The sequence below is a fragment of the Diplotaxodon limnothrissa genome, linkage group LG20, assembly GCF_057381915.1.
Source record: "Diplotaxodon limnothrissa isolate DT_005_m linkage group LG20, D_limnothrissa_male_GT1.1, whole genome shotgun sequence".
Classification (NCBI taxonomy): domain Eukaryota; kingdom Metazoa; phylum Chordata; class Actinopteri; order Cichliformes; family Cichlidae; genus Diplotaxodon; species Diplotaxodon limnothrissa.
Window position 1 is genome coordinate 11980530 of NC_140615.1, and position 12651 is coordinate 11993180.

General features: G+C 40.7%; 2 protein-coding genes across 2 annotated transcripts in view; both read right to left on the bottom strand.

The window, feature by feature from the left end:
* The window catches only part of mib2 (MIB E3 ubiquitin protein ligase 2), a 37504-nt gene extending 36977 nt beyond the window's left edge, over nucleotides 1-527 (bottom strand). Inside the window, exon 1 of the mRNA XM_085345342.1 lies at nucleotides 452-527. The gene's annotated coding sequence lies outside the window, so the exon portion shown is untranslated. The remainder of the gene's footprint in view (nucleotides 1-451) is intronic.
* A 3032-nt stretch (nucleotides 528-3559) lies between these two features.
* ubiad1 (UbiA prenyltransferase domain containing 1) lies at nucleotides 3560-8369 on the bottom strand. Its single transcript, XM_085345029.1, has 3 exons — nucleotides 8197-8369; nucleotides 6514-7138; nucleotides 3560-4450 (listed from the first exon to the last, which is right to left on the bottom strand). The coding sequence occupies exons 2-3, from the start codon at nucleotides 7076-7078 to the stop codon at nucleotides 3963-3965; spliced, it is 1053 nt and encodes a 350-aa protein (XP_085201155.1). The 5' UTR covers nucleotides 7079-7138; nucleotides 8197-8369; the 3' UTR covers nucleotides 3560-3962.
* Between the last annotated feature and the right edge of the window lie 4282 nt (nucleotides 8370-12651).

The following is a 12651-nucleotide window of genomic DNA, read 5'->3' on the forward strand; positions in this document are numbered from 1 at the left end:
GTGACACTAAACACCTCTCACAATTTGCCGGCTTAATTATAGCAAATGTTATACCGATTGTTACACTTTAAAGGCAGTCCAAAACTATTCGCTCTAGCTTAAGTGTGGCTTTTTTGAATTGACAACTGAAGTTCAAGCAGCTTCACCACAGTATAAAGATGCTGTGATTATAACAGGAAAATTAACGGAAGCCTTTCATCTTAAAGGCAGCTGGACAGACTCACATCTGTGTTCTTATTTAGTCAAAACTGTGCCGTGACACACACACAGAGACCTTTTTTCCTCGGTAAAACAGTGACCAGAAATCAGCGTCGCTTTTTTAGGGATGGCTGGATTCTGCGTATTACTAGCTTCTCTAACGTTAATGCTAGCTAGCTAATTCATGTTTGCCCAACCTGTACTGGTATATTAAAAAAAAGAGGCAGCTTATTTTATAGGTGGAGCTACTCACCGGGTCTTTTCCACGAATTTATTTTGCAGTGAAATAAAATTCCATATTGCTGCCTGCTATCAACGCTGACATGGCTTGCTTCAAGGCAAATAAGTATTTACAATACTGAAAGCTTTTGCTGCACACAGCCATGACAACACGCCCATGCGTTGCGTCACTGGTGCTACCTTCATGTGCTCCTCGTGAAAAAGGAAACAAATCTTCATTCAAATACAAACTGTGTATACGATCATCGGCCACTTTATTGGGTATACCGGTTCAACAGTCACGTTAATTAAGATATCTGGACAGCCAACCCATCTTATATTATCAGCTATGGCAGCAACTCGAGGTGTTTGGGTAGATAGACATGGTCAAGACGAAGTTCAAACCAAGGATCAGAATAGGGACGAGTTGTGATTTAAGTGACTTTGAACGTGCCATGTCTAGTGGTGCCAGGATCTGAGTACTTCACACTGTTGATCTTCTTGGATTTTTCTGCACAACATGTTGTCTGATTAAAAATGTCTTGTTGATGACAGAGGTCAGGGCACAGTGACTGTAACTCGAGTAACCACTCGTTACAACCAATATATACAGAAGAGCATCTCTGAATGCAAAACAGCACAAACCGGCAACAGCAGCAGAAGACCACACTGGGTTCCCTTCCTGCCAGCTACAAAGAAGAGACTGAGGCCACAGTTCACAGAGGTCAAATTGGACAATAGGCGACAACTCCGCAGCAAGTGTGGGATACTGCCATGTAAACATGAACCTAAATCTCTGAGGTATGTTGTCAGCAACCTGCTGAATTTATGCCACAAAGAATTAAGGTACTTCTGAAGGCAATAGGAAGGTGTAACTAATGAAGTGGCCAGTAAGTGTGTTTTATAACGTTTGACTTCAAATAATAACCAATCACATTTGTCACCTGTGTAGCTTCAGTGCAAAGAAACAAGAACATTTGAAGTGATAATGCTATTTTTAAAAAAACAAAACAAACAAACTTGCTTTAGAAACACAATAAATGGGTTAAAGGGAAAGCAGAACTATTTGAAACAAGGTTATTTAACAGTCGTTCACTGAGCTGACTTATATTTCACGTGTCCTTCTCGTCACCTAAATGAAGTACAACGAGTCACATAAGCTAAATGTACCTTACAGTTCATCAGTATTTATAGGATGCCAACATTTCAATAGCATTTTCAATGCATAATGTTATGGTGCTCCACTGTTTACAGCATTTACCAGATGGGAGTGGCAGTTGTCAACATCCAGTTCATTTGCCCCTCATGTCTCTGGGCTATGGGTGGAAACTGCAGAATGCAGTATGGAGCCATGTAATTATTAAAGTAAAGCTCGGGACAGCCTTCCTAATGAAATTCAATTAAAGCACTCGACTCTTAACTGCACTGTAACTAAGGTTAAAGTGTAAAACTATCAGCTATGTTTAAGGACAAAGAAAAAGGAATACTGCAAACACGTCCAGTAAATAAAAAGTATTCAATTAAAAGAATAAAAATAAAGCTCCTTCTGCGATCTTTTATTTAAAATAACTTTCCACAGAGGCTGTGTTTTATCATCGGTCTTCTGCTAATATTCAAATTAGTGATACTCATAGAGTTTGATCATATAAGACATATAATATGTAAACAATTAGTCTAACACCGAGTCGTTACACCAAAACGTCAGAGAGCGCGTGAAATGTTTAATAACGCAAAGCCTGTGACAGCTTTCTGTGCCGGTTGTCCTAACACCTGTTCAATACTGCCCCCTGCTGGCCAGCTATGACCATGGTTTTTGTTGGGGGACAATATGCACTTGTTAATGAAACTTCAACATTATTGTATTATTTAGTGCCTGCTGTTAGAAATGTAATTTAGTGGAGTTATAGTGGCGTGGAGGAACAACTAGATGTGTCTGTGGGGGTTTTCAGTCATCCGGGTCATATTAAGAAGGCGACTTGTCTTCTTTATGGTGTTTTTGTTCTTTAGGAAATGTTTGACCACTGTGCCTTGTCATGTTAGCCAAGGCACAGAGTTGAAAGAAGAGCCACTTTGACATGATAAGACATCTGCTCTTAACCTCCTAGGACCTGGCGTCCATATATGTGGACATCACATTTTGGGTTATTTAGACCAAAATACTCAATCTTGCTCTACAAGAGCCTGATATCCACTTACGAGGACATTATACTGCTACTGTCCTATCGAAATTTTAAATGAATATCCTTATATGTTGCTCTCATTTTTCTTAGAAACAAAAATAAGGTAATTCTTTGTTTTTACATTCATCAGGTCCCAATCAGCCCAAATATCAAAGAGAAATTAAAACTGCATGCCATGAAAGAGTTCAGGTCTTAGGAGGTTAAAGGTTAAAGGTCCCTCCGTTGAGGATGCCAATGCTCAAGTTTTGAAGCAAGACCACAGATGGTTTGAAAGAGGAATAAGAGGTCAGCTATGTCCATCATTGAACAGAGGGAGCGGCTGCCCCCCTTCCCAAGCGCATTGTGTCATGTGATCTCAATAGATCACATGATAGGGTAAGGCAAGTTCTTCCAATGGTTTCACCTGAAACCTGTGGGTGGTGGTAACGACTCACACCTTGGCTCATGTGATGACAGTGGGTCAATGACCACCTCCTAAGCATAAAAAAAAACACTAGAATTTAAATACCTTCGTGTCTCCACCTTTTGGTTTTAGAACTGAGGAAGCCCCTTGGAAGAGAGGTGAAACATCATCATCCCCAAAAAAAGAAACCCTAAAGAAGTTCAGTCACTTTTCTAAGTTCCTTAGACATGTAAATGATCTTTCCCCGTGGTATGAATAAGACTGTGCTACTAGTCATGCCAACTTTGTATCGCTCCAAGAACATGAGAGAAGTGTCCATATTATGAAGCATTAGTTGCTCTGTCATTATGTGTGATGCATTTTCTTTTTCATATTTGGAGGTTGTTTTTTTTTCCCCCACCCAATGTAAAACTAAGGATTTCTAAGTGTTTAGTGATGTTTACTTATCTCAACCGATCTGGATTAAAGATGAGTAAGCAATCTTACCATTGATTCAAAGTGAAGACATGGCACATCAGTATGAGTAACTTTTATTACTGACAAAATACTATTAGGCTCTCCAAAATAAAAACCACAATGAACAAATTAAGAGTATGTACCATAATGAGAGGACAGCAATGGTTTACTGATGTTTGTAGGATCATGTTATATGTCATGTCTAGAAATATGGCAACAGTACGTTTACTTTTAGTCTTTATATTATGAAAATGTTGCCCGCCCCTACAAATCAACACCAACACTTCGTACTTTTACCAACACATTACAGCAGGCTTAATACTCGATAAAAGCATCTTGATTATGTTTTCAGCATCCCGAAGGAGGAGCTAAGTCTGTTCAGGTCATAAATTAAACAATAAATTAAAGCCAGCGAGAGCCTTTAGACAGTTTTGTATGAATACAAATACAAATCAGTACGTAAACTAGTCAGTATTAAATCGACAAAATTTGAATTTTATACTAAATCACAGTAATGGCAGGCTGCCAGAAGGAGCCAGAATGATCCCGAATACATAGAAAAGTCCCATCAGGAGGTTGAGCTTGGCTGTTTTCTGGGGGATCTTGGCGTAGCATCGGCTCCTGAACTGCTTCTCCAGGGAGAAGGCCATGGGCAGCGTGAGCAGAGGCAGTGCCATGCTGATGGTGTAACGGGTGGCGAGGATGCAAAAGAGCACGTAAGGGACAAAGAGCAGGAGGTTGTAGAGGATGTAAGACAGCATAGGTCCAATGAGGATGGCCAGGGTGACGATCCCCGCTTGCTTGTCAGAGTCCATGTCTCGTGTGTTGTTGCTGTGGAGGATAGCTTCTGTGTTGAGGGCCAGCGGGACGGCATACACCAACGGGAGCACGGAGAGGTACCCGACCTGCACCGCGTGGGCAAACATGACTGCCAGTGGGCCGAAGGTAATGAGGATGACTACATCTCCCAGGGCCACATACTTGAGGCCAATGCCTGGAGAAGAAGAGAAAACAGGATCGGTCAAAAACAGCAAATTGAGTTCCACCGAGTCTCACAGTCAAAACTTTGGCAGTACATTTAAAAGAGTATTCCAGCAGTCTGGGTACTGCATTGTTAAAAAGTTTGGGTTAGTCTTAGTTTGGTCAGAATCATCACGATTTTTTTAAGCCTTTCATTAGTGCCTCACTGCCATGTAAAGTCTTTCAAGCCAGTTTGAAAAACTGACCAACTATTATCACACACTCACCAGTACCTACCACAGCCAGTAAACTGCTGTTTTTATATCAGTGATGTTCCCCAACACCAACTTTTTTCCCCTTAGCAGTGATCAAATTCCTAAAAACACATCACCGTTCATTCAAATGATGCATTTTACTTTATTATTTGTAATGGTAAAGTCTTTCAGGAATAAATGTAACCCTACACCTCTGCCTACTTCAGCCTGAGTGGATCTATGAATACCCGACCCCTCCACCACCTCACTGCAACTGACTCTACTTAAACACAATGTTAGAAATTTAAGTGATAGATAAAGTGATCCCTTAGCCTGACTATGTTATCAAACAGCCAATCTAGGAACCCACCAGCTAGTGTGCATACTGAAGCGTAATTTATCATCTGGACATATGGTGACTGGCTGAAAAGTGGAAGGGAATAGTGAAGAGAGTGACAGGATGGAACAGCAGAACTGCAAATAAATACAGAAAGAAAAGCACAGACAGTGGCTGCTTCACAGAGAAAACTTCGCTTTTCGCTGTGGCTCACTGACCAACACCACAAGCTGGAGTAACCCTTAGACCAGTTGTACGACATACTTTGTACATCGCCTCCATCTGACAACAGAAGCTCTCTGCAGGCATCCAGGCCATCCCTGAAGTGCCAGCAGTCAGCGAATGTGCCACCTCTCCTGGACCATAAATTCTGCCTGCAGTCCAACAGAGGCAACATGTGCACTGTCCACTAACACAGTGGTAAAAACAGTTACAAAAGTCCACTGCAGCTACTGTCTGCGTTTTTATTGCGGTTTCTTGGGTGCTTTTCCCCATTCCAACTGAACTTTGCTGTCAGTCCCTTCCTACTCCGGCCTACTTGATGCTTACATCCGCCATTTTCAGCAACGTGACGACGGGAGATGCACATCATGTTACATGGAAGGTTATGGTGTAGGCATCACTGTCCGAATGGAAACACGTACACAGATCCAACACATTTGCAGGCCCATAAATTCTGCTTAAGCTCAACAATCTTATAAGCACTCTGGTATAATCATAGTAAATTCAGGCCAATACTTTGTGTTGCATCTACCGCTCATTATTTAGCAAGGCAGAAATATTTTCAAAAGCCAATAAATAGTTACACTGTCATGAGATGATCTGGTTTTCAGACTGCATTAAAGCAAATCCAGTCCTTGTATGAAGTGTTTACCTTCATACGATTACATAAGACTACAAACAGAAACCAGAAAGCTTCTCATACCAAAACTCGTGTCCTTTGCATTTGCAGATATCTGGTAATAGAAGTTATTCAACATCTTGTGCTGGTAGACAAACATTTTTCCTGAAAATCAGCTCTGATAGGTTGACAGAAATGTTTTGTTACATATGAATCCTGATCACCTGAACTTTTTTTCCTAAAACAAAATAATATCACACTTAAAAAAAAAAAAAAAAAAAAGTCCTGATGAAAATGCTTTCTGTTGGAAAGCATAAACGTCACCTCATGAAAAAATGTGACACATCTCTGTCATGTTTTTAAAGAAATGCTTTCTTAAAGGGCCAGTTCACCCAAATTCAACAAACAGGTAACTGTGGGGATGGGTTTTTTTGCCAGTTTTCAGTCATCTGTCTCTTAAACATCTGCCACCAGATTGTGAAATATATTTTTTCAGCGTTGAATCGCACCTCAATGATTTTAGGGTAGATGCACAGTACAAATTATCTGCAAAGCTATGAACCAAAAGTGACCCTCCAACAAATTGCATAGGACAGCTTAAATTTAAGATGTGTGTTGACAAACAGCTAAGCAGTGATTAATACTCAATTTAACGTTTCACTCACCACCGGTGTATAAGAAGGAGCTGGAGAGACCCCCAAAGTAAATTAGGGCTAGGTGCTCCAGCCTCAGCGTAGACAGGAAGAAAAGCAGAGTGGCACACAAGCACCCCAGAGAATATAACAAAGCGCCAAACATAACAACATCCTGTGGTGCCAGGATTTCATCTACAAGAGTCCTATCATCACTCTTCTTGTGGTCAATCCCTTTGGAGAAGTCATAGTAGGTGTTTACAAGGTTACCCGCCCCGTGAACCACGAGGACGGCCACAGCACACACCATCAGAACGACCAAGTCCACGGAGCCATCCAGTTTGTACGCCAAGGCGCTGCCAAGGGCCACGGGCGTTAGTGAGGCGCTGAAGCTCCATGGCCTCAATGCTAGCACGTAGGCCGCACACTTGTGCCTTACATCCGAGGCAACGCGAGCCATCCTTGACATTTTGTTAGCAGGTGCAGGATGATTTTGCACAGAGTTACTCATACCAGTCGCCCATTGCTGGCCATTATGACCATTCGACCCTGCAAGTAAAAACGTTTCCGCCCTGCTTTGTTTCTGCTCTTTGGCCATTGTCCTTCAAGGCGGTCTGCAACACGAGCAATGTTCCTAAATGTTCCGAGTCTGGGATTTCTGCAAGAAACAAAAAACACAAAATATAAATTTACAAAATAGACACCTGACAGTGTTTACAAGACCACAGCCATCATATGAGCATGTCATTTCCAATACGCTAAACAAAGCCAGGTAGTAAACTTTAGTACTTTGAGGAAATACGTGCCTTTACCTTACACACAAAAGATCCCCAGTTTTAAGAAAGAAATGAATGCCAGCTTCAAGAGGTCACAACTTAGTACTCTTAGCTGTTTGAGTCTGACACATGTATTGGGTACATGGAGATTAAAAGCAGAAGCAAATATAACATATTGAAAAATAATCACCCAAAAGAGATCACATTATACAACAGTAACTCAACACTGAGAAAGCCCAATTATTAAAAAAAATGTCTATAAGAGAGATTTAAAAAGACAGGGATGGCTAACAGAGTCTTGACTTGAAACCACAAGTTTATGGTATCATATGATTTCAATTATACTTTGACGGAAGTCCAGAGAGGGCCTTAAAAGTCATCATAAAAACAATCCAAAAGTTAAGCTAAACTAAAACAGGAGTGACATGCTATCCTGTTTTGGTTTTGGCGAAGAACTAAAAACTTTTACGCATTTTTTTCTAAAAGTTTCACACAGACTTTGTTACTGACGTCCACAACCACGTCACATCCTCCATCTTCTGGCAAATGTTCACACAGTTTAAGGCTGTTTGTAGACATGTACACACCATGTTGAGTTTGTTTGTTAAACTGCCATGAATTAATAAATACGAATTGCGTGAGAAATAGTCTCACTGAGTTCCGCGAAAGTAACGCCAGGGAATTTATTTTTAAGTGGGTACTTTAAAAGCCAAACTCCGGCTTACTGCCAATGCAAACTTCATTTGAAATTTGGGTGAAACTACCCTCGGGAGAAAAACGGCTCAGGTGCTACCCAGACAAGGACACGGCACTCAAAAGGGGGTAAACAACATGAGGCTAACGACTGAGATTATGGGATTAAAGCTAAGTGCTAGCCATCCGAGCTAATGGCTGTATGTACAGGGACGGAGGGGAGGAAATGTCTGACAGCAGTTCTTACCTGCTATGTTTTCAATATCCCACACACACCTGCACTCTCTCCACTTAAAACCATATTTCTCTTCAAGGTGAGCTCTGTGTTGCAGGAGGCAGTTAGAAAGCTTACGTGTCAGCTTCGACAGTACCCGACTGGCTGGCCACTGTAAAGCCTGCGAGACCAGACGGGTGCCATTTCCTCCGCCACGAGTGTAACCGCGTACAAAGGTCGAAGAAAACAAGCGTCGTAAAAAGGGTTCCGCCCTCCTTTTTTTATTCTTAGATATAAACCCGGATATGAGGCAGAAAATAAGTGGACGGATGGATGGATACAGCACTGGAAAAGTATTTTTATATGTTGTTAGGAAAATGGGAAATAGTTTATTGGAACATAAGCAAAGACACAGAATATAGGGCACAAAAATGTAAAAAACAAAAACAAAACGTGTTTGTAAAATTCTATCCAGCTTGAACGACAATATTTGATGTGAACGCCTTTGTTCTTCAACGCAGCCTGAACTGTCTTCCATTTATTTCTTTAAGTCATCTTCATGAATAGTTCAGGCTTCTTGAACATTCACAGCTCTTCTTTGGACGTTGGCTGTCATTTGACGATCCGACAGTACAGCAGTAGTGTTGAGGTCCGGGCTCCGTGGAGGCCTATCCATGACTGATGGTGTTCCCAAACACATTGTCAATGCTTTTACTCCACTGACAGTGTGTTTGTGATCACTGCTATGCTTAAAAAATATATAGCTAACCCGAATACAGATAGCAGATCAATGGTGGTGGAGGATCAAAATCTGACAGGACTTTTTAAAAAATTCCATCTGTTTTAAGAAGGTCTCCAGCACCACTGGCTGAAATGCAGCCCCACTGCAACAGATCCTCCACCGTGTTTTACGGGTGGCTGCAGACACTCACTGTACCTCTCTCCAGACCTCCAACTTGTCCAGTTTCCTCAAATATTTAAGGAGACACTGGACATCAAACCAAGCTATGAAACTTCTTTAGCTAATAGCCCTTTGGGAGTCACCATGTTAGGGTGAAAACACTATTTTATGTTTGTCAGACTCTGTTATTTCATCGTTTGTAGATTCAACTAAAGAAAGAAAAAAAGATTTTTGTGTTTTGTTTTGGGGGGGTTTTTGTGAGAAGCAGATGGTAATAAAATGCCTAAAGATACATTTAAAAAATGGTTCTTTGCTAAACTGTGTTATGTGTGAACACAGCACTGGTTCACCCCTTGAGCTAGATGCATTTTTGTGTGCTTGAATGATGTATAGGTCAGTGGAAGCAAAATGTAAAGAAATGAGCGTGGCTCAAGACTTTTGCACAGTATTGTATATATATTTATTATGTCATCATCAAACACACACAATGATGTAATCAGGCAAAATGTCAACCCTCCAATGACATATACAATTTAAAGGAAAAAGTGGTTATAGCCATAGTTATCATATGCATACTGAGGTCACAAGAAGCTGTTTGTGCTCATAGCCATGAAAACAATCCAAAACAGATGACTGGAAGAAACAAACAAACTGACAAACACAGGGAAAGAAATCTAACTATCACATGTGGCTTGGCCATATAACAAAGAGTGATTTACTCACCTCAGTTAATCACAGTTAAGCTACTTAAAAAAGAAAATCAGTGTGTAAGTAGAGTGGTTTGTGGTTGGATGAGTGACGCATGAGTTCAAGCGGTCTAGCTTCCAGCCATTTAAGGGAAAAAAGATTAGCCAGGTCTGGCCAGAGATGACAGTCAGCTGGCTGAGGACCTTTCCCAGCTTCACCCAAGGGTGTACTAGAACAACAAACTCAGGGGAAGGTCATCAGACCAGGGGAAAAAGAAAATCTCCCCCTTCGAGCAGTTGGGCTGCACACGATATACTCGGTAAGAAAATGTAAAAAAAAAAGAGAGAGAAAAAGTTGTAACATTTTACACAAATGTATACTACAAAAATGGATTGGTCGCTCCAGCTACTGGGTTATCTAAGACAAATAATGTGGGAGTGCATTCAGCTACATCACTTTAGAAAAGGATCCAGTGGAATCATTTCTATGAAATAACTTCTGGGTTTGGTCACTGTACCAAATCAAACAGATAAAGCATTTTAATGCTGCAGTAATGCTTCTAGTTTGTTGAAAGTTAAGTTCAGGAAAAAAAAATGTTGATTACCTTCTACTTTTGTTGATCTGTCTTCTTTAGAGCATCTTGGCTTGTCACGGGAAGGAAAAACACGGGCAGAATCATTATTAAATATCATTTATGTGTCCTCGGGGCCAAGCATGCGAGTCAGCATGCATAATACCAGAACCCTGAAACTGGCATGACATTATGAAGTATTTATTAATTCGAGAAATTCCACCAGTTTTCCTGTCAGTCAGACTGTGTGTCGGGGGAAAAAGCAACTATTTACCAACCGGAGTCAGAGACACTCAAACAAGATTTGACCTAAAAGCCACAAAAATGATCACATGATAGAAATACCTCTACGCTATTTAAATACAGAGTCATAACAGGGTCACACAGAGGGTGCAAATGTAAACTGCCATTTAAGTGTCACTACGTCTTGTAGGGGAACAACTTCATGGAACATTTTTGTGATTAGACTCAACCTTATTTTTGACTCACTGCTTATGGTTTGACTTTCATCCCAGAAGCAGCAGGTTTCTCTCAAGTTTAAATTTCTGACACATCCTTTCCTGCATTTTGGTGGATTTTTTTCTGCACCATTTTCCACCTTTTATGCATCATGGTTGGAAGTGTCTTTATGTATGAAAAGGGAAAGTTTAATATCATCAGTACTAAATCAACACCTGTACAGATTTACTCTTCTGTGTTATTTTGTGTCAGCTCAGATTGACAGTGTAATGAACTGACTGTTTACCAAGCTATTAGTGGCATCTTTAATCTCTTTAAATGGGAACCTCTGAAGTAAATAAAAAACGAATTTATTTTCATTAATCAACGTCTGAACAACAACAGTTAATTTAAAATGTCGCGTGTCTGTGTTTTGTGATGATTTCTGGGAATCGACTATGCATTTTGAGTCTGGCTGAAAAAGGAAGAACAGACAACAAGTTCAGTTGATAAACTAGGAAGACTTCCAAACTTGGGGTGGGAAAAAAGTGAGTTTTGGACTTTTTGAATATAAAACAAATCTCAGTGATGAACATCCTGGTTTCTTTGCATGACAAGGACAAGCACGAAATGTGCCCGGACATTTTGTTGTTGGTTTCACCCAAGGGTGTACTAGAAAAAACTAAATCTGCAGTTTTTCTGCTTTGGTGTTAACAAAGGGGAATCAGCAGAAGTTGCTGATGAGCAGAGAGAGAAACGAAGCAGCAGTGAGGTCGACCGGAGAGTGACAGAGTAACAGAGTAAGAGTAAGGTTCCAACAAACAGATCCCTCCTTAAAACTGGACACAAATAAACCCCCAATGCAGAGAGGCCTGATACGAATTCAGTCTAGCAAGCACATTTTTTTCCTTTCTAAAAAACACAAACGTGATAAGTGAAGGACTTGCAGATCGCCTCTGGAAACTGTACCTTCGAGAGATTTTAAGCAGTAGTTTTGTTTGCACTTGTCCTCACCGGTTTGGTTTCTTTGCATGACGAAGACAAGCACAACGTGTGCATGGACATTTGCCTGCATGTTGCCTGCTCCAGCACTCCATCTTGGAAAAAAAGGTCACACTTTTGGAGAAAGTGTCAGGAAAAACTGCTGTTGCATGGTAGGGCTCTCTCTTCTCTGAGTCCAGGGACACAGTTTTATCTGAGGCCAAAGGTCTAGAGTATTCAGTTGATGTCCCTGCAGCTAGCTGGACTGATTTCATGTTAATGGATTAGACAAGCACAAACCAGAACCATAAAGGGTTGCCTGTGTCACTGTGCCCAGCTTTAGACAGTATCTGGAGGTGGATAGTACAGAGGAGGGTGGCTTAGTTAACCCACTTCCTGTGGCTCCCTCACAAAAGCTCAACTCTTCTCTCCAAGCGCTGCAGATTCTCCACATCCCAGCTGGACAAAGTTTATCAGACTCAGATGGGCACTGCCCTGCCATACTGAACTTGAAAAATAGAAACTAAATATTGATCCTATCGCACTAGTATCGATCCACTATAGCAGGTTGGTATCATCAATATTTTTGTGACCACCTCAGTTCAGTTCAGTTCATTTTTATTTCAAACATTTCAAACATGTGCCTTCACAATCATTACAAAATATCATTACATCATTTGTTTGAAAAGGAGTTGTCCATACCCCCTCAAGTTTCACCATGTACACGATATTAGTGTCACCTCTGGAGCTGGAAAACTACAAGTAAAATCTATTATCTGTGGTACATTCATTGTTCATATCATACTCTTCTTCCTGGACATGCAAGCTGTAAAACTAAAATAAAATGTTTAAAATAAACACTTAAAACTGTCTCTTATAGAGTAATTTAAACAAAACAGCCGACTAAATA

Coding starts and splice junctions, on each gene's coding strand:
- ubiad1 (XM_085345029.1), bottom strand. CDS start 7,078: ATGGCCAAAGAGCAGAAACAAAGCAGGGCGGAAACGTTTTTACTTGCA. Junction 4,451..6,513: donor CTCCTTCTTATACACCGGTG/GTGAGTGAAACG, acceptor CTTCTTCTCCAG/GCATTGGCCTCAAGTATGTG.